The following is a 22,363-nucleotide window of genomic DNA, read 5'->3' as shown; positions in this document are numbered from 1 at the left end:
GTTATGGTATTGTCTTTGTTTTCTCCCCTCTCCTTTTTGTTACGAACGCTGAACATCTGCTGTTTAAATCACTTTGTCAGTTTGTCCATACATATCTTTTTTTTTGTGCGTCTTCACTTATGGATGTTGTCATCCTTGTTAAGCAACAATTAATTCTCAAAAAAGTAAATTTTAAAAAGTTATTAACATGTATATATATTTTCTTACTTATAGTGTCATTTTTACTAATTTAAAGTTGACATTTTTGATTACTTTTTTTGCTAATGCATGAAAGTCTGTAATTTAATTACTTAGTTTTCTTTTAGAATTGGTACTTATCAACTTAGGGAGATATAAGGAACTTCTGAGGTTAGGTATCAAATCATGAATAATCTGTTTACAAATGTTAAGGTATCAACAGGAAATAAAAAAAATTCTCTTCTATTTTGCTGCATTGGTTTATGACTGTATCATTGTGCCTAAAAATGCTTTACATTACATCTAAAAGACAATCTTGTTCGTGTTTAGTCCCCTTTAATTTACTTATATAAAGTTAAAGACAAACTAAAATACATGTCCGTCCAAATGTTTTAAAAGTTTAATTTTAGATTTGATTGAACTTCTTTTATTTTTCAACTTTTAGTTTGGAATTTTGACAAGCATTATTTTTATTATCTTTTGTGAATCTGGTTCAAGCTAGTCAAGCAATCCAAAACAAAAAAGTGCTTCATAATAACTAAGAAATGGTATGATGTGTGATAACGAATATTATCTCTTCTATTGCATGGTCTTTCTGTACAAATGTTTGTATGATACTGAGCAATTCAGCCGATAATTTTGGTGAAAATGTAAGGGGCAAAAGGGATGTTGTTGTGTACTTTATGACTTTTTTTTTAAGTCTAGTGGTTGATAATTAAATGTGTTAATATTTCAGATCCTTCATAAAATGTACATGACCTGACCACAATGGGAGCATTCCTTGACAAACCTAAGACCGAGAAGTACAACGAGTCCAAGAATGGGGGTGGCCTTAGATATGGGCTTTCCTCTATGCAGGTCAGTTCAGTAGGACAATGAGCTAAAATTCTTAAAGAGATAGTTGCATGAAGTGCATTTAATAAGTTTGATTGCAAGCAAAAGTTACAAGAATACCATCTAAGAATGCTGTTTTTGTGAAAACAGGACTGCCATATAAGTTGCATCAATGCATATATCCAAAAATAACATGATTTTTAAGTCATAAAAACATAAACATAAAAAACATTTATTCAGTGACAGATTACGCCCCGTCTTACGAAGCAGTACATACAATAGTACACCAAGCTACTGCTTAGTACCAGGTGTACTTTACAATTTTTCATAATATTTATAAATTTAAATTGCATGACTAACACTAGATGTTATGTGTGGCACTGATTAGGCTTCCCTAAAAGTAGGAATATGCGTATCCGAGATGTTTGCATTGCCTTTTTTAGGTTGGCATTAAGTTAATAAGAAAAATAAGAAATAATAATGTCAAAATAAATGTAGGTAAAATTAAATGGACAGGGGAAAAAGAGAAGGAAAGAAGGGTTACAACAAATTTTAAGGCTAGTTTTTCTTAAATTTCAAAACCATTTCTGTAATTAATAATGTAAGGTTTTTAATAAATCCAGGCAAATCAATATATTTTAAGTACATTCATTACATTCTTCAATATTACATATAGATTTAAAAAGTTCATCTTTAAGATTTAATGCAAATGTTTTTTTAGGAATATTCTCATTTAAAAGATCTTTTTCATGACAAAAATTATTCCATAGTCTTTGAAATGAAAATAATGGAAACCTTTCAATTTTTTTAAATTTGGCTATTGGAATATAAAACTCACTAGAATTTCTTAGTTGTCTCTGATTTCTTAGATTATTTCTAATCCATACACCATCAAAAGAATTTGGTAGCCTCCAGCGAATAAAATCATAAAAAAATAGTAGTTTTGTATAAATAGATAGCTCCTTAATAGGCAAAACATTAATTTTCCTAAACAAAGGTGGCGTATGGCTGTTATAAGCGGATTTGTGTATAATTCTAATAGCTTTTTTTTGTAGAACTACTAAAGGCTTAATAGATGATTCTAAGCCACAGCTCCATGCTGGCAAGCAATACAATAAATGGCTATTTATAAAAGAGTGGAATAGTGTTACTAAGGATTTTTCACATAATATATGCTTAACTCTATTGATTAAAAACAAACTTCTAGATATTTTTTTCCTTAAATATTCAATATGGTATTTAAAGTTAAGTTGAGAATCAATAAACACACCCAAAAATTTAATTGCAGGAATTTCACTCTGTTGGTTGATATAACCCAAATATCTAATTTTATCTGTATCATTCTCATTTTCATTATTAAAATCTAATTTAATTTTAATTTGTTCCCAAGTTATGGAATCCTCCCTTTTATTAAAGATCATAAATTTAGTTTTAGTTGGATTAAGAGACATTTCATTGCAACGAAACCAATCACAAATATTTTTAAGTTCAATGTTGAGTATTTCAATTATCTCATTCAAATCTTTTCCTGATATCAAAAAATTACTGTCATCTGCAAAGAGTAGTGTCATTAAGCTAGTACAATTTTTAATATCATTGATATAAACTAGAAACAAAATTGGACCCAAAATACTTCCCTGTGGGACACCCTTGCTGATTCCTAATAAATCACTTTTTTCGCCATTTGTATAAACAAACTGATTTCTATTACTTAAATAGTTTTTAAACCATTCTAATTCTAAACCATGTATACCAATTTTTTTAAGTTTTTTTAATAAAATTGTATGCGAAATTGTATCAAAACATTTAGCAAGATCACAGAATACCCCTATAGTAATTAAATTTTCATTTTTTGCTTGTCCTAGATAATTCAAAAGGTGAATCATAGGATGTAGTGTAGATTTTTTTGCTTGAAATCCATATTGATGTTCATAGATAATTTGATTAAATTCAAGATATCTTGTGAGTTGTTCAGATACAATTTTTTCTAATAATTTTGAAAAAATAGGTAGCAAACTTATTGGACGATAATTGCCAGGGTTACATTTATCCATTTTAGAGCTGTTACTATATTTAAAAATTGGCAAAACTTTAGCAATTTTTAATTGTGAAGGAATTTGACCTGTTTTAATAGATTGGTTAATAATGTGAACAAGAGGTACGGCAATACTATTTATAATTTGTTTTAATAAACAATTTGATAATCCAAACATGTCAGAGCTCTTTTTATTTTCCATTTTTTTCACTAAATTAAAAAGAACATGAATATTTATTTCTCTTAGCTTAAATACACTGTCTGTATCAGGAATAAAGTCGCACGGATTAAGTGGGGAAGGGTTAATTTGGCTGGCAATTTCATCAGCAATTGAAGTAAAATAAGTATTAAATTTGTTAGAAATATCATGATTATTACTGTAAGATGTATCATTGACAATTATTTCATCTATAGACGATGTCTTGTCATTTGATTTTGAGATAACTTGTCTTAAAGTTTGCCAGGTTTTTCTTAGATTTTCTTTATTTTGATTAAGTTGTTCCCTGTAAAAAATTTTCTTTGCATCTTTTATTGCCTTATTGTAAATGTCCCTATATGTTGTATATGCAATGTTATTTTCTGGTGTTTTATTTTTTGAATAAATTGTCCCTAGCTCAAGTTTTTTTCGTCTAGAAATCATAAGCCCTCCCGTCATAAATCCCTCTATTTTATGAATATTTTTATTAAATTTAACTTCTTTGATGGGAAAATGTAAATTAAAAGCACAATCAAATACTTCATGAAAGTTTTCAAAACTAATTTGTGGGTTTAATTCATTAAGAACATTACCCCAGTTGTTCGTGTTTAACATTGCATTAAATTGAATAATTTTTTCACTTTTTATATCCCTGCTGATAAATGTTTTAGGCTTTTCTGTTTTTTGTGTTTGAGAACTAACATGAAAAATAGGAAAATGATCAGAAATTGAGTTAAGAATAACATTATTGGAACTACTTGGTAGAAAATTGAAATTCTTTAGATGTAGTTTAAACTATTGAACAGAAAAAAATATGCAGTTCACTATATTAAAGTTAAATGCACTTCATGCAACTATCCCTTATGCTCTCTTGAATGGGGAAGAATGGGGTTACTTGCTTTTTTCTGACAGAAAATGCTCTAATGGAAATCAGAAAACCTGCCACAAAAAAATTTTATTTTAATAATTCATGACCTAAGTGGCACATGAGATATAGGGGGGGGGGGAGGGGCATTGGGAGGGTGGAGGTGCCCTACCCCAAAATAGTTTTTCTGCTATTTTTTTAATACACATTGAACTCAACTTTCCACAAAAATCACTTAGATTTATCTTTTTCCTCCTATATTCGTGACATGGCTCATCTTTTTCGTTAATTTGACTGTAAATATCAGAAACCTTGGCTTATACAACTAAAATATATTTGAAAGGAATTTAATATTATTTGCTCTTGTTTGTACAAAGTCTGTTTGTTTTGATTTTAGGATACAATACCTATTTAGAGATTGACAACATATCAAAAAGAATAAACTTCTAAAGAGGACTATCTACGAACATGAGCAAGTGTTTTTAAGCACCTTCCAAGATTGATCCATAGTATTTTTTAGTGAATATACTAGGTTTATGTTAAATATTTGGTTTATCGACTAAAAAGTTATGCTTCACCATGGTTAAAACTTTAAAATGTAAAGCATTTTTAGATACAATATCATCAACTGCTTTGTTGAGTTCAAAGGACAAAAAAGCATCAAATGCTTTAAATTGCAAAAGTACATTATTTAAACTGTTTAAAATATTAAAAGCTACCAACCCTTTTCTAAACATTCATTTTTAATCAAAATGATATACTTTTGTGCCGAAGCTTTTAAACAACAGTTTGAACTCATCAAAACATTTGATGAATTTGCACCAAACTATGCTTAACATTTCAAAATTAATTTTATATAAAACCATGGTGAAACCTAACTTTTTAGTCGATAAACCAAATAATAAACATGAACCTAGTATATTCACTAAAAAATGCCAAGGATCAATGCTGGAAGTGCTTAGAATCACTTACTCTTGTTCGTGGATAGTCCCCTTTAAATACGTTTTCATCTAAAGATAATCATATCTTAAAAAAGGGAATTTTGTACCATCTTCCAACCAACAATGATCCTAAGCATATTTTTGGTGAATAAACTAGGTTACTGTTAAATATCGTTTATAATTAGTCGAAATAGTATCAAATGTTTTCTTGAGTTTGATGTGTATAAAAAAGTCACGTCAAAAATATCATCAAATTCGGGGCAAAGTACTTGGAATATTTTTTTTTATCTAAAAAATCCAATTTTAGGGCTGGCGTATTGAAATGGAAGATGCACACTCCGCTATAATTGGTATACCAGACCAGAAGGAGACAGGTTAGTTTGAGCTCTATGGGCACTTTCTAATCCTCTTATATAAAGTAGTAAGAATTTATTGTCTGAAGCTTAAGATTTCTATTAATACTAAACTGATTAAGTTCTTTATTGGAAACTTCACAATGGTCCCCAGATTGTTTTAGGCTATTTAATTTGAAGATTTAAGAATTGGGAATGATTTATGCTATTTATTTTGTATTTTCGAATACAGAGACTTGATGCTTGGGGCGCATCCACTAGTAAAGTAATAGACCATACAAAATGACAGTGGTTTATTATAGTGAACTAAGGGAACAGCTCTCTATTTGAGCTTTCATATGGCAAAGTTTTTATTTTTTTAACAAGTATGACAATTTCCATAGAAGCGACGATCGTGTTTAACTTTTACTGGAATCTTCGTGCAAAGTTTAAAATCGGTAGTACAATTCTAGCATACATGCTTTATTTTTAGTATGTTGGTTTGCTGTGTTTGATGGACATGCAGGGTCAAGAGTCTCAGCTCACTGTGCTCACCATCTATTAGACTGTATCAGGTATATCACATGAAAATAGCATTAAACCTGCTGACGGCTAAAACTAACCTACTAAAAATTGTTGAAAAATTGGTCTATCTGTTTTCGAGATCTTTCTGAACACACATAAAAATCTTTTCTTTAATAGTTATATTGAGTAAAGTATTATTTCGGACTTCGACAACTACAGAGCTGATGTGTTCTTCATTTTTAGTGAAGTTTCACATAGGTCCCGGTTAGGCTATTTCTGTGCAATATTTTGAAGAAGTTGAGCTCCTATACGCTATTGGCGCAGAATAATTCGCTAAATTATGTTGAAATCTTATTAAAAACTTTAAACAAATCTATATTCCCTCTTGAATTAAATATACAACATAATATTCATATAATAATAACATAATATTTTAAACTATCGTGTCAATGATGACGTAATCTTAACCAGTATAATCTGGACATAATCTGGCTTTCTAATCTAGTTTTAACCGGTTGTTAAATATTTATATCTGTTCTTTTTATAGTGCTTAGTAACAGGGTTAAAATGTATACAAGGATATAAAAAATAAAAGGAAGGAAAATTAATCTCTGATCCAACAAATTACAGAAAATTTTGCGTTTTCTCTCACAGTGATCTGACCCTCCCCCCCCCCCCCCCCCCACGTTTTAAATAAGTTGAAATAATGGGAGGGCATTTTTCCTTTATTTGTCTTTCTAATAAAGTAACAGGATGTCTGTCTGTTTCTACCGAAGGATCTCGCTAACCGTTGAACCGATATGGTTCTCCTTTATAGGGTAGCTTCTCATAGGTCCTGAGAAGGTTTATATATAGTTACTAATATTTTAATAAAATTTTTAGAACAAATGATGATTTCACGTGTTCGCTTCAACAAGAACATACTTTACCAACGGAGGAGATGCAAAAAGGAATACAGAACGGAATACTCAAGGCATTTCATCAGATATTGTATTATCATTAACTTACTATATTTTCGGAAATTTTTGTTTTTCTTAATTTTTTAAGAGCAAATCTCCTTGATGTATTATGTCTGAAATAGGATGTTATTATCAGCTATTATAATTTGATTATCGCTTTCATACAAAGAACCTTGTTTTGCATTGATACCCCTCATGTAAAGGGAATTAATTATTGGGGTTGGGGCTCGTTTGTTTGTATATTAATTTAGGTTATTTATGTTTGATACTTTTTAGCCCCGCAGCGGGAAGTCATAGGAATAAAAAACTAACCTTCCTCTTATTTTAAAATAAAAAAAGGTTGGGGCTATCTGTTATGTGTTAAGCACCATTCAGGGGGGGGGGGGGAAGTTTTGACACATTTGACCAGAGAGGACCTGGAGGCCTGCAGCTCCTGAACTTGGAGGCCTATCCAAAAAATCTTAAAACTTGGGAAAATTCATCATACAAGAATGATTTTATCCCTAATAACCTATCCCCTCAGTCCAAAGATAAAGCCTATACTCACAGGGTGGGGAAAAACCCAGGGTTTTTAAAAAAAGCCCAACCCAACCCGTAAAAACCCTTAAAACCCTGGGTTTTATTGGGTTTTTTTCGGGTTTTATTGGGTTTTTTCATTTAGGAGTCAAATACATTTGATATATTGATTAAATATTAATGTTTATGTTGTAGGTAAAAGGTAAGCAAGATTTCACAATAAACAAGATAGATAATAAAAAAAAAACTGGCATTTCGATCAATTATGATCCCTTATTAGCAACGGTGCACAAAATATTCTATTAAGGGGGAGGGGAGGTTAAAAGCTTCAAAACATGGAACCTCCTCCTCTATTCCTAAGCTGTCAACACTCCCCCCCCCCTCCCATTAAATTATTAAGGTATTCCCCTTTTTACATCCCCTTAATAAAACCCTCTGCACGCCACTGTAACTATTTCCTTTCATAAATTGTTATGTTTTAGTTAAAAAATCAATTATAATTATGTAATTTACACAATTTATATATCATCAATTTAGTAGCAAAGCGTTTTCTTAAATTAAGTTTTGAAAGTAATTTCATAAACATTTGAACAATAAGTAGAGCATCATTTTTATAAGGGGGGGGGGGGGGTTAATGCAAACATCTCGTAATCAATGATTAAATAGCACTTAGAACTTTCGATCTGAAATTTTTTATGAGTAATCCTTGATAGGTTTTTTTTCCCTAAATCGAACAAAAAGTTGAAAAAAGTAACGGCTGGCGGCTCAGCCGTTTTTTTTTGCCTATTTTGGAGGCAAATTCATCATTAATTACGTAGGAATAAACTTTTAAAAACATATTTTGGTTTAATTCATGTTAAATGATAGCAATAACCATTTTTAAAATTTCTAGTACCTACAGCAACCGGCTAGAACCGTTCAATAAGGTTTTTGAGCGACAAAAAGTATTATGTGGAGATAGGTTTTGTGACTAATTTGCTCTTAAGATAGCCGAAAAAGGGCAAAACATCTGAGCTGCCAGCCATTAGTCATTACTTTTCCAACTTTTTGTTCGATTTAGGGAAAATAGACTTACCTAGGATTATTCATGCAAAATTCGAATTTCAAGTGCCATTTAATCATTGATTACGAGATGGTTGCATTAACCTCTCCCCCCCCCCCCTTACTTCATATTTTTTTACGTTTTTAGGTAAAATTTGCTTTAAAATGTTCTTAGATTTTAGTCTTTGAGTAAATAGAGGTTTAATTTGTAAATTTTAACGTGAAATTTCAATGTTTTTTCAAAAAACCCAAAAAAACCTTGGGTTTTTTTTCAATGGGTTTTTTAAAAAACCCTGGGTGGGTTTTTTGTATGCCCACCCTATACTCACTGTTTACGCAAATGTGTCAAAACTCCCCCCCCCCCCCCCCCCCACCCTTGGTAAATCATGACTTGCTATAATTCAACCTCAAGTCTGATGAACTAAACACCCCCACAGGGCTTTCTCGAACTCGATGAAAAATTAAGGAAAATACCCGAGGTAAGTTCAGCCTGCTCTCTCACCTTTACACGGGAGACAGAGATAATCATCGCATCGTATTATAGACAGTTTTTCGCGAATAAGAAAATGAAGATTTTTCGAATTAATTTCAGTTCTGTTGGCTCCGAGAGACTGGGTAACAAAACTGATACCAATTGATTTTAGAATTGTATTATATTATCCATGAAAAATTGTCTAAAAAATGATGCGATACATAATTTTTCAGTATTGCTAAGCCATACTGAAAGTTTTTCGGGAAAACAATTTGTAGAATAAAGCCCACTTGGAAAAGAATTACTAGGTATATTTTGTAATATTACCTTAAAAATAGTTCAAAATTTTCATTAGGTAGGTTAATTTACTGAGAAAAAAAATAATAAACTTATAGATCAAACTTTTGCGTGTTCTTTGTGTGTGTTTTTTTCTAAAAATTGTTTTTCCAAATTCTTGTCTCTGTTTCTTATTTGTTTTATTAACACTAACTGATGACAATATTAACACCAGGGCTTTCTTGAATTAGATGAAAAATTAAGAGAAAGTCCAGAGGTAAGTACATTATTAATGGAGCATTGCTACTCTATAAAACATTCGCGTTCCAAAAAAATATATCCTATAGTAAGTAGTAAGTTTTTTTGTTTGTTTGAATCATAAGATTTATTTACTATTGAACCGATTGAGTTCTTCATTTTAGGGCAGCCGGGATGGTTTTAGACTATTTTTACCCTTCGAATACTGAGCACATAGATATAATAAATAGATTTTGCTCGCAGAAGGGTCCCCACCACTTGGGCCACGTAGTTGTCGTCCGTATTATGTATCTATACTTAATGCAAATACGTTTGTTGGCACATTAGAGTAAAACACTAGAGGGAGAAAGATTAGATGACTGGATCTTTCCATCGCACTTTCCTTGTGCCGACTCTCAAGTGTTTCATTGAAAATCAACCAAATGGTGTGGTGTGTATGTATTAACACAGCCAAGTGGCAGAAAACAATTTGGTAGCAGACGGAAAAGGTCATTGAAAAAGGGAAGGCGATGCATATACATCTCTACTATAGATCTGTTGTTGGCACTTATATAAATTGTAGGTGGCGAGCGGAGAGGACAAATCCGGAACCACAGCTGTGTGTGCTCTCATCACTGATAAATTCCTCACCCTAGGCACACATTACAATATACAGTTACACACAGGGTTGTTAAAAACCTGGGATTTTAAATCAAAAGTTTGACCCAACCCGGTTTTATGTTATGTTAAATAAAGAACTTTAAAATAAACTATATAATGATGAAAACTGATTGGTTTAGACATACAATTATGATCAAAACAGAAGAGAATGAATCTATTTTTAAATGTTTCTTTTATTTATAACTCTAATTTCCAACTTCTAGTTATGGAAAATATTGAACTAAATGTAAAAACAATTGTAGGAATCTGTTATAATTTACTAAATTTTCTACTAATATAAAGTAGAATAAAACCCAAAAAACGCGTTTTTATATAACCTACCCAAATCCCACAAAAAAAACTGAGTTTGGTTTTTTTGGGTTGGGTTATGGGTTAACAACCCTGGTTATACACCCACATTAGATTATGACAAAACTTACTGACCTTGTCATTATTAGAAGCTTGAATTGTGAAATCATAACTTGAATTAGACTTCTGTCATACACCCCATGAGACAAATAAGATGGCACTTATTGAACTAGGAATCATTATTCAGAAAATCTCATGAAAAGGATAATAAAAAAAGATCAAAATCGGTAGGTGCTAAATGGATGTACGAACTTTCTAGTCATGATTATAGAGTTGCAACGTATTCTAAATTAAACCTTACTGTTGCAAGAATTATCATGTAAAGTTTGAAAGTGATAGGGCAATTTTAACATGCCAAAATTAACGATAAGAGCTATCCTATATGGACGGACGGACTGGCTCTATTAAGTTTCGCATTTACTAATGTTTAGTGTTTACATGTGTATTATATTTAATATTGAGCAAAGATCAAATATCAAAGTATTGGCAATAAATAAGAGATAAAGATACAATTCAGTAATAAATAACTTAAGATTATTTGTATTTAATAATCATTGCAATTAATATTAAGTTTATTGTCCCAAAATCATTTTGAACTTATTAAGATAGGATTTACGTGGATGTATTGACAGGGAAAATTTGTTGTTAATTTAGGTTGCTAATATGGACTTCATTTATTGGCTTGTTTGTTTATCAGTAGTAGGTTAAGGGTTGGGGTAAAGGGGGTGAATGGGCACACGTATTATAGTTTAGAGGAATTAAGTTTCTCGTATTCATTCGAATCCGGTGGATAGGAACCGGTTCTCATTCATACAAAAAAAAACTATGTCTAGCATCGTATTATATCCAGCTTTCTACGAATATAGAAATGTACAATCATAAGATTGAAACCAGTTTTTTTTAGCCGGTGTCTCGGGTCTAAAAAAACTAGTTTTAATCTCCTAATTGTACTTTCTATATCCGCGGAAAGCCGTTTATAATACGATGCGAGAAATAACTATTCTTATACTTTAATATTTTCAAATGATCGGTGTATGTGATATGTAATGAACGTGTTTCTAGCTAATTGTGGCGATAGTCGAGGCGTTTTCTGTGTTAACGGTAAACCTGCTCTAGTCACACAGGTAATAATATTTTTCATAATCATTACAAACCGATTAATATCCGGTGGTTTAGAACCGGTTCTCATCCATAAGAAAAAACTATGTCTAGCATTGTATTAGATCCAGTTTTCTACGGATATAAATGTACAATTATAAGATTACATACAGTTTTTTAGCCAGTGCCTTTGGCATCTCGGGGCTAATAAGCTGTTTAAAATACGATTATTCTAGCATCGTATTATAAACAGATTTCCGCGGATATAAAATGTACAATTATAAGATTCAAACTAGTTTTTAAGCCTCAGGATGCCAAAGACACGGGGTTGTCATATTAGACAATTTCAAATCGTATTAAAGACATTAAAGCTACTGGCATTCAAAATTTCAGCGCTGTTTTGGACAGATTTTCTTTGTTTTTTGTTTAATAACAAAAAGTGTCTCTTCCACTCCATTTTTATTTTTAATTTTATATTTCTATTTAGGACCATAAACCTTCAAATGAGCCAGAAAGGGCAAGAATACAGAACGCTGGTGGCACCGTTATGATTCAGCGGGTGAACGGCTCCCTGGCGGTTTCCCGGGCACTCGGCGATTTTGAATACAAAAATGTGGAGGGTAAAGGTCCTACGGAACAGTTGGTCTCTCCAGAACCTGAATTTTTTGTTAAGGTAAATGTTTTAACGTATGTCTTTTTGTGGTGTTACTAAGAAGGTAATTCGAGGCACTTTCACCAAATTGGTTCCTTTATTCTATTGGAATATTGAAATAATGGCAGGGGTGTATATTCTACATGGGATCCCCTGCTCAGGGGGGGGGGGGGGGGAATAAAAATAAGTGGTTGGAGGGGAAAAAAATGTAAAAATTAAGAAAACTGAAAACATTTTTTCCATTTCCCCCTCTCCTTGGTGAAAAAAACTTTAAAAAATGTGTGATAGGAGGGATAAAATAAATAAAATATAGAGTTTTTTAAATATTTTTCCATTTTCCCCCTACTTGGTGAGAAAAAACTTGGGGGGGAAGAAAAATAAAAAATTTTGTAGCAGGGGAAAAAAATAAATCTTGTGCAGAATATACACCCCTGAATAATGGATTCTGACTCTTAGTCCAAAATTAGCGGATGTTCCCGTAACGGATGCTGCTTTAAATTGCAATGCCTATCCCTTAATATCCTTGAGTAACTTTTTAACTTTACATGGTTAATTTTGTTAGATGGAATCTGTTTTGGCTGATATGTTAAGATATATTATTATTTTCCATGATTTTTTATATTTCTATGAATAGATTTACACCATCTACCCTTCAAACAAGTAATTGACGTAGGCACATAACTATTACAATTTTCATAATTCTTCATTAACAACCCCTTGGATATAAAAACAGCTCCTTAATTTTAATGTTCTTTCCAGTGTTCCGGAGCCGGGAGCCGGGAGCAGCAACATTTTTGGTGGAGCCGGATCCGTAGCCGTATTTTTCGTTAAAAACGGCTTCGGCTCCGGATTAGCTAAAAATGATTTTTTAAAGTAATATTATAATTAGGCAACGGTCTATTTCCATATAATAAACTGAAAAACTATTGTTACTTAACAAATAGACACACATCCTTCTACTTTTATATAGCTTTAATCAAATAAAAGCAAAATATTTTATATTATTTATTTCATTTTATCAAATTCAATAATGAAAAAAATTGATATATTAATTTTAAGGTTGGAGCCGGAGCCGTATTTCCAAATACGGCTCAGCGGAGCCGGAGCTGGAGCCGCATCAAAATTATACGGCTCCGGCACCCTGGTTCTTTCACTTGTTTTCTGTTCCAGGAAAGAACTGATGAGGATGAATTCTTGGTGCTGGCCTGTGACGGCGTTTGGGACGTTATGACTAATCAGGTCAGCTTTACCCGCATCCATAGCTTAACAGTAACGCGTAGCGTATCCGCTCGTTGTGAACTGACGGGTTTGATTCTCTGCGCAACATTAATAGTACAATGAATGCCTTGGGTGAAAACAGACACAAGACAACACACAGTTAGGACTTTCAGACCATGGTTGTGCAATCAAAGAGTTGGGTATGTGTTGGGTTTTACTTAACCTTATACCCCGCTTGTTCGGACAGAAAAGGAGACAGGAGTGTATATTCTGCACGGGAACCCCTTCTAAAGGGGGGGGGGGGGGTGTAATAAAAAATATGTAAGAAGGGACCAAAAATAAAAAGAAACAAGTCTGTAAAATTTTCCCTCCATCCTTGGAAGAAAAAATATGGTGGGTGAGGTAAAAAAATTAATAGAATAAAATAAATATATTCAAATTGCCTTCGGCATATCGGGGCTGTAAAAAAACTGTATTTATTCGTATAATTGTACATTTTATATCCGTGGAAAGCTGTTTTCAATACGATGCGCGAAAAAACTATCATGTTTTTTAGGATATTTGTGATTTTATCAGTGCAAGATTGAAGGTGAATGATAACTTGGAGACTGTTTGTAATGAAGTCATTGATACTTGCTTGCATAAGGTAAATATAGTTCACTCTAACTTATTAAAGGCGGACAGGGTTTCGGATCCGGATCCGGATCCGCATATTTTGAGTCCAAGGATCCGGATCCGGATCCGCAAAAAAAATGCGGATCCGGATCCGGATCCTTAGACTCCAAAAAATGCGGAAAAAATGGAAAAATCTACCTAAATTTATAAAAAATCTCAGACATTCTCTTGATGAGAGCCAATCTTTAAGGTTTAGGTTCAGACTTGAAAATTAAAAGTATTTTTGACTTCGAATTAAAGAATAAAATTTTTTTGAAAAATTTGGTGATTTTATTTTTATTGTCAAAGATCCGGATCCGGATCCGGATCCGGATCCGGATCCGGATCCGCACTGACCAAATTTTGAGGATCCGGATCCGGATCCGCATAAAATCAATGCGGATCCGAAACCCTGAAGGCGGATGACACTTTTTGTAACCTAACCTAAAACCAGGGGTGTATATTCTGCATGGGATCCCCTGCTCAGGGGGGGGGGGGAATTAAAAATAAGTGGTTGGAGGGGAAAAAATGTAAAAATTAAGAAAACTGAAAACATTTTTTCCATTTCGCCCCCCTCCTTGGTTAAAAAAACTAAAAAAATATGTGGTAGGAGGAATAAAATAAATAAAATATAGAGTTCTTTAAATATTTTTCTATTTTCCCCCCTACTTTTTAAGAAAAATCTAGGGGGGAAAAAAAATAAAAAAATTTGTAGAAGGGGAAAAAAAAAAATCTTGTGCAGAATATACACCCCTGCCTAAAACTCAAATGAATTCAACTAAAGAAAAGTGTAAATGTAAGGGAATTTTTTTTATGGAAAAAAATGCTTTACTTAAGTTTGTCTCGAATGATTTGGCGTCAGAAAAATAACAAAAATGATTTTGGCGGGAAACGGCTCGGCCGGTCATACTAACTTCACTAAAGCAACTGCCCTGCCAAATTACTTTTTTTTTGTGTTATTATAGGTGTTATAAAAAGTGTCTCATCCGCCTATAAAAGAGAAATTGGGGAAAAGTAAAAGATCATTATAACATCCTTTGTTTGAGAGAGGGGACTTGTTAATTATGTTGGTACTTTTAACTTGCAGATTATATGGTATGCATAATAATTTATCGTCACTTGTCTTATCCCTTTAGATCCCTCGGATTAATAAAAGTTTAATTGCAAATCTAATTATTTTATTATTTAGGGAAGTAGAGATAACATGAGTATTATCATCATAGCTTTCCCTGCTGCTCCAAAGGTAAAAGCACATTTTCCAGTTTCACTTAAAAACCGATTAAATTCTGAACCAGTTCTGACCCGTACTTTAAAATCTTGTATCGTATCGTATTATTAATATGTCTAGCCCCCTTACTTGGTAGACCTAGGTAAAATGCAGAATCAGATGCACAAAACTATACTTTTCCCCCTTCATTTACAACCAGTGCAGTGGCAAGTGCAACGCCCCTAGAGGCTTCTACATGTACTTGGAAATTCGATCCCTGCCCATTTTTAATGTTTTTTTTTAAAAAGTAGGTAGGTAGAAAAATAAGCTACAGTGTTCAGCGCTTAGCGAGATCCTTCACACTACATACAGACACTAGACAGCTACTGATCATTTTACTTTTATATAAGGATTTATTTCAAAATAAGTGGGCTGAAATTACTTGTTCATTATTTATGTAACTATAGGTTGATCCCGAGGCAGTAAAAGCAGATAAAGAGCTGGATGCATTACTGGAAAAGAAGATCACAGGTTTGTGTAAAGATACATTTTTTACTGGCTAAAATAATTATCCACTCCCTTTTCCTTTCCTTTCCCTCCTACTGGATGAACTATCTGACCAATAAATAGGGCCGGTCCATATTAGCAACCTGAATTGCCAACTAATTTTCCCCCTGTCAATATATCCACATATACTATATCCAATAGCTCAGCTGTCTTTGTATGGTGTCAATTCATCTGAAACGATTTGTGGGATCGTGATTTTTTCGGCTCTTGTAAAAGATAGAAGTCTGTAACTTCTTGTCAACATCCCCATCAATAAGGAGCATTAAGTGTAAAACATTAATCGCGGTTGGACTGCTTTTAAGCAGCTTTTTAGCCGTTTTTATTTTTCACAACTGATTTTCTTGTGTTTTGTAATTTTAAGTTTTTGCAAATTCTCTCTTTTTTTCTTTGTAATGATAACAGATAATCTGCTCTATAGCTCACTTAGTCCGTTTGTCTATTTCATAATAGATTTACTTATGGATGTTGTCAACCTTGTTTTATTCAGAATTTGTGGCGCAAGACAATGAGGTGGAACTTTCACAAGTAACACAATATTTGATGGATGAAGACATTAAAGGTATGAATGGACAGGGATCTAAAGGGATAAAACAATTGCCGATAAATTGATGTACATATCCTATTAATTAACCCTTAAGTAGATTAAAATTAGAGGTTGAAAGTTGAAACGTTTGAAAACTAAACTTATTGAGCCAACCAATCAAAATTTACTCAAGTCCCCAAAGTTGTTTACCCGATGAATAAGATAACTTTAATATAAAACATTGGGGACTAGTGCAATAAACTGCCTATTGACCCCTCTCTCTCTGAATGGATATTACACCGACTCAGAATTCCCACTTTTTTTGAAATTCAATAGGCGCGCTATTTCAACCCATTCCTTTTATGATATAATGACCATGGCATTGATACCAATAAAAGTGTTCTGGTAGCTTTTTTTCAGCAATATTTCCATTTTGATTTTCATGAAAAAGTTTTTTCTATCAAAGCATAGCTTTATATACCTTCCTGAATTCGTCTTGAAGAGTAGATTAAGGATCAAAAAACGATTTTAAAAAATATTGACCCTGGCAAAAGTTTTCCCTAAATAACTGTCAAAATCAGCTGATTTTGCTAAAATGGCCAAAATTGTCAGTCTTTTGAGGATAACTTTTGCCAGGGTCAATATTTTTTATCCGTAATGTACTCTTCAAGACGCATTTAGGAAGGTATATAAAGCCATGGTTTAAAAGAAAAGAAAATTTTTCCCCCAGGTGGGGACCCTTCCCCTTTATCATGAAAATCGAAGTTGACATATTGCTGAAAAAAAGCTACCAGAACACTTTTTTGGTATCAATAGTTATTATATCATAAAAGAAATGGGTTAGAATTGCGCGCCTAAAAATTTTGCATTTTGAGTCGGTCTAATGGATATATTATTACCTGGATCTTGCATCAGATTTTCATGTTCTATAATAAAGTGAACACTCAAGTGGGCTAAAAGAACGATCCCCCCTATCCCCCTTCGTTTACCCCATCCCGTCCCCTCTTAAACTGGAAAAACGGCCTGACAAATACACCCATATAGGTATGTTTACAGTGGTTTCACTCAAATTGCTCGTTGAGCATTCAAACTCGATGGAGCTCTACTTTCATTATCTCAAAATAAATTGAAAATAAGGGAGGTGGGTAGTAGAAATAAAGTAAAGCCAACACAGCCGAAATAAATCTAAAATAACAAATGGGAAGCAGATAAAAAGGATGTCTATTGTCCCCCCCCCCCCCCCCCCCCCCAACGACAGCTGAAAATCACGTATAGGTGTCGTGTTTTTTCCCGAATTAATTTCGTTGTTGCTATAAGCTGACTTTTTCCTTAATGTATAGGTATATGATTTTAAAACTTAATAAGCAAAATTATTGATACTTTAAAGCTAAGAAATATACCGAATCTATCTTTTAGATTATTGTAAATTTTTAGGTTTACCTCAAGGTGGAGGATTGTATGCCAAAAAGGTTTTCATCGAGGAAGTCTACAAAAAGTTATTACCAGAAAAATATGAATCCACGGTAAGATTTTTTCTATAGAGGTTACATGAAGTGCATTGTTGAATAAGGGTAATTAAAATGTTGATTTTTTTAAGGTTTTTTTTAGAATATAAAATTATTTAGGTAGATTATTTTGCCAAGTGAAAATTTTGATTGATAGTGTTGTTATTTTGAGAAAAGGGTTGTTTTCCTAAATTACAAGAATGCCTTAGATATTTTTAAAACTACATGGTAGAAATTGTAATTCTTTCTGTATTTGCCATTTCACACAAACACATCCACAAATGCAGGTGCAATTATATAACAGAAAGAATTATTAGCAATGGAACATTCGCCCAATTAAAAGCTATAATTATGAAGTTATGCATTTTATTAGTTGAATAAATTTTAAAATTTCTTTAGGATTATTGACAGAATCCCAATTTTTTACATGTAAAAGTCAAAAAATGTTTTCAACCTAATTGTAAAAGGTAAACCAAAAGGGAATGGTGGCTATTGTTATGTCCTGTCATTTTGTTAGGGGAAATAAGTTATTCAATTATTGCTGTGTATATAATAGTGTCATTGGATTTCAAATGAAAGAAACTCAAACCTGAATGATATTTAATTAGTATTTGTAAACAATTTTACAATATGTTTTGATTTTATATCTCAAATTTTAAGGACTAGTAAAATTTTGAGTTATTAAATCATTTAGCTGAGTATCCTAACGTTTCATCCACTAATTGTAATATACATAAGGGGTAATTTTGTGTATCATCATGAGGGATATACATTAATTTATCGGCTATTGTCTTATCCCTTAAAAGGCATATTTTTTAGTTCTTCCACCAATTTAAATAAAATGGTAATTTTTTCTCGTCATATGTATATTTGTCCAATTAGGTTTACGAAAAAAAACTTTGGCTATAGCAGAGCTATAATGATTGTTAGAGGGCAAAAATTGATATCTTAATACCCAAGATTAAAAGTTTTTAAAATAAAATTTGTAGGTGTTTGCAGTTTGTATTTTTATACACGAAAGTAATCGTACTTTTTTCAAAAGAGTATCAGTTTTCAAATGAACTAGGGGGGGGGGGGGGGTAATGCTACTATCTCGTAATCAATGATTAAATGGCACTTAGAATTCGAATTTCGATCTGAAATTTTGTATGAATAATCCTTGGTAGGTCTATTTTCCCTTAATCAAACAAAAAGTTGGAAAAGTAACGGCTGGCGGCTCAGACGTTTTGCAATTTTTTGGAAATCTTAAAAGCAAAATAGTCACGAAACCTATCTCCACATAATACATTTTGTGGCTCAAAAACCTTATCAAACGGTTCTAGCCGGTAGCTGTTGGTACTAGAAATATAAAAAATGGTTATTGGTATCATTAAACATGAATTAAACCAAAAATATGTTTTAAAATATGTTTGCCCTGAAAATAGGCAAAAAAAAGGGCTAAACGGCTGAGCCGCTAGCCGTTACTTTCCCAACTTTTTGTTCGATTTAGGGAAAATAGACCTACCAAGGATTACTCAAGAATAATTTCAGATCGAAATTCGAATTCTAAGTGCCATTTAATCATTGATTACGAGATGGTTGCATTACCCCCCCCCCCCCCTCGTTTGTTAAAATTGAAATGTCTTGTTCAATTATGATACCTTATGACTAATGAATTCTGTTCTTGTCCGTTTAATCTTTAGAGGGCTATGGTCAATGGGTTATTTATTGTAAAATAGTTATTTATCGCATTATAAGACAGCTTTCCGCATATAATAAAATGAAAATTAAATGATAAATTCCATATTTGTTGGCTCCGAATGGTCTGAGTTTATCTTTATTTTATTATTCGTGGAAAAAATTCTATGATACTTTAGATACTTGATTTTAGTATGGTTCAGAATCAGTTTCAAAGCCATACTAAAAATGATTCATGAATTCCTCATATTATGTATTATTATAGTAAACATAATATTCTAATGTTGTATTATCTCAAGTAATTGAAAAAACTTACAAGAAATAGTATTTTTATTATAGATTTTAAAACTGTTTATGGTTAGTCTTTTAGGTTATTGTCTCATGTCTCTAGATAAAAGAAATTGGTTTATATGAAGTTAAAGAATTGAAACTAATTTTAATTTAATTAATCTAATTTTAATTTCAGCAAGAAGAATGTCCAAACCCCCTGGCCTCCCTGCTCTTTGCAAACGCTAAAAATGCCGCGCTGGAGGACAACTGATGCGCCGCATATTTTGGCGCCCACAAACACCTCGTGTTACTACTATTACAACAATGAGTGTATGGTGTATGTGTGTGTGTGAGTGTAAACAACAACTAGCCGCCATATTAAAACTAAATAAATCTACATACAACAACAAAAAGAGATAATAAATTCCAACAAATCATAAATCCGGGAACTCTGTGCTGTGTACACACACGCGTCATATATCGCGTAAAATTAAATCAGGCGCCATTTTGTGTTGGTTCGCATGATCCATCCCATGATTTTCAGGTCGCAACATTTTATAACTTTATAACACAGTATTTTACACCTTTACTGTTTAACAAACACTAGTGTTTTTATTTGACCGGCCAAGTTATCAGCTAGAAGCCTAACCAGTGTCATAAACCAGTTATCAATAAACCTGGTCATTTTTACTTCATACAAGTGTTACCACCCCTAGGAACTTGTGTGAACCTAGTGCGAGAAGTTGTGAAAAAAAGTAATTTCATTTAATAATGTCTACTAAGAGTTTAGAAAATTCATTTGAAGTAGAGCAATTACAACTTAGATTTAGTGTTATTATTGCTTTACCTAATTGATTTTCTTGACCTATTAATGAATTGAACCAATCTTATAATTTTATATATCAGCTGATTGGAAAAATAAACACTAAATGTTGGCCGTTTTCACCATTCATTAAAGTAACAAAATAAATTAGATACCTATTTTTAAACAAAAATATGTAAATCATTATTTTTTTTTCGCTAATAATAATGAAATAAAACTTTCACATTAATTTTTACTATGATGTTATATACTTATATATTATAAATACATAAATGTGTGTCAATTTAAAGTTATTCACTTTTTGTAATTTAGGACTTTTTCTCTTATGTAAATTGTTTGAAAAATGGCATTTTACATATCTTTCTTAAGACGTTGTAAGATACATTATATACAATTTATATATATTGAAATTGTCCAAATTTTAGATAGAAAACGCTGTCTTCAATCTTCTTTTTTTTCCTTTTTATGATTATTTTTTATTATTAACACTGATTTCTGTATTGATTCTGTTTTGGGTTCTTCTATTTGACTTTTTGTTTTCTTATTATGTTCTGAGATCTAGTCTTTGCTTATAAACGACATTTTATTATTTACATTTTTTAAAACTCATTATGATGATTTAAAAGGCTTCATATTTTGGAAAACTTAAGATTTTTAAACACTTGTAAATGTATTTAATAAGACTGTATTTGATTGAAATTAAGATAGTCATTGCGAAAAAAATAAGTAAGCTTTTCTTTATCTTGCAGAAAGTAACATTTTTAAAATGTATTTTCCATATTGTAATATCACCGAATCATTTTTCAATACAATTCCACTTTTATACAATATAACAAACTAACAACTTCAAGCTTTCTTTTTTATTAGTCTATATCTTGTAAAACAAAAGTCTTAAATTGTAGCAATTTTTAAGAACACTTTTCTATATATAAAACAAGAATAAACCTGTAAGAAACTGCGGCCCCGGTTATATTTCCTAACATAGTCACTAGAGATCTCTGTTTAATGTCAAATTGAAAACCTAACAAAATTATATTTTTTCATCGGCTGAATTTGTTTCGGCTTCCACATGAATCCATCCATTTTTAAAATTCATCTGTAATTTCATAACAAAATTTTTATAATCTTAAAAATTAAAGATTGTTAGGTTTTCTTTTTGGACCGAGTGTGTATGAGAGGTTTTAGTTTGGTTAAATATTTTTGGGAGGGGGGGGGGGGGGGGAGTGGATTTAATTGATTTCATGTATTCTATACGTTCATACTATAAATATCATCTTATTTTAGTTAATATTTTAACTAGTAGTGTTTAAAATTATTTTCTACTTATTACTTTTCATATTATTTTATACAATTTTTGAGTAAAATATAATGTGGTGTAAAATGTTAACTAAAATAAAATAATACACATTACTATTAGCCATAGATGTAAACATACAATAATACAAAGTTAATCATTTTTTATATAAATTAATGGTCATTTAATAAATGGAGAAATTGATTTTGAATTATGGCTTTGTATCCTTGTATGTTTACAAATCACATGATTGTTTATGTTTATATATAAATTAGGTTGAAAACAAAATTTCAAACAAAGTAAGAAACCGTGAAATTTTTAATAAACCCAGCAAATTTATAATTTATAATGAAATAAATAATAACTCGAGCGTCTTTATAATTAATGTTCATTTTTATTTTAGTTTATTATTTCTCTTGTAAATGCGTAGTTGTTAACAT

At 31.8% G+C, this 22,363-nt stretch overlaps 1 protein-coding gene across 5 annotated transcripts; it reads left to right on the top strand.

Moving 5' to 3' along the window:
- The first annotated feature begins 883 nt into the window (after positions 1–883).
- LOC145331877 (protein phosphatase 1A-like) lies at positions 884–22,290 on the top strand. 5 transcript variants are annotated; one of them, XR_013883943.1, is made up of 17 exons: positions 885–1,035; positions 5,356–5,422; positions 5,874–5,955; positions 6,788–6,878; positions 9,405–9,446; positions 9,990–10,062; positions 11,498–11,559; positions 12,021–12,206; positions 13,356–13,424; positions 13,960–14,049; positions 15,247–15,300; positions 15,732–15,795; positions 16,319–16,390; positions 17,789–17,877; positions 20,003–20,903; positions 21,989–22,054; positions 22,199–22,290. XR_013883943.1 is itself a non-coding variant. In XM_080176752.1 (15 exons), the coding sequence occupies exons 1-15, from the start codon at positions 946–948 to the stop codon at positions 20,075–20,077; spliced, it is 1,206 nt and encodes a 401-aa protein (XP_080032878.1). In that variant the 5' UTR covers positions 884–945; the 3' UTR covers positions 20,078–20,940. The 5 variants fall into 5 exon arrangements, 2 of the variants coding, with proteins under 2 accessions (XP_080032878.1, XP_080032877.1); XR_013883944.1 differs by lacking the exon at positions 9,405–9,446 and adding an exon at positions 8,859–8,900 and having other exon boundaries at positions 884–1,035; positions 21,989–22,290; XR_013883945.1 differs by lacking the exons at positions 21,989–22,054; positions 22,199–22,290 and adding an exon at positions 18,259–18,326 and having other exon boundaries at positions 884–1,035; positions 20,003–20,940.
- Positions 22,291–22,363: the final 73 nt, after the last annotated feature.

Source organism: Acartia tonsa, chromosome 11 (genome assembly GCF_053477335.1).
Source record: "Acartia tonsa isolate MP-2025a chromosome 11, ASM5347733v1, whole genome shotgun sequence".
Classification (NCBI taxonomy): Eukaryota; Metazoa; Arthropoda; class Copepoda; order Calanoida; family Acartiidae; genus Acartia; species Acartia tonsa.
Note: the sequence above shows the minus strand (reverse complement) of the source record. Positions and strands in the feature narration are given on the sequence as shown.

What these genes read in the sequence shown, in the direction of transcription:
- LOC145331877 (XM_080176752.1), top strand. Translation starts at nt 946, where the DNA reads ATGGGAGCATTCCTTGACAAACCTAAGACCGAGAAGTACAACGAGTCC. An exon ending in AATTAAGGAAAATACCCGAG is followed by an intron (nt 8,901 to 9,989) that starts GTAAGTTCAGCC and finishes TATAAATTGTAG; the next exon opens with GTGGCGAGCGGAGAGGACAA. An exon ending in TTGATACTTGCTTGCATAAG is followed by an intron (nt 14,050 to 15,246) that starts GTAAATATAGTT and finishes TTTATTATTTAG; the next exon opens with GGAAGTAGAGATAACATGAG.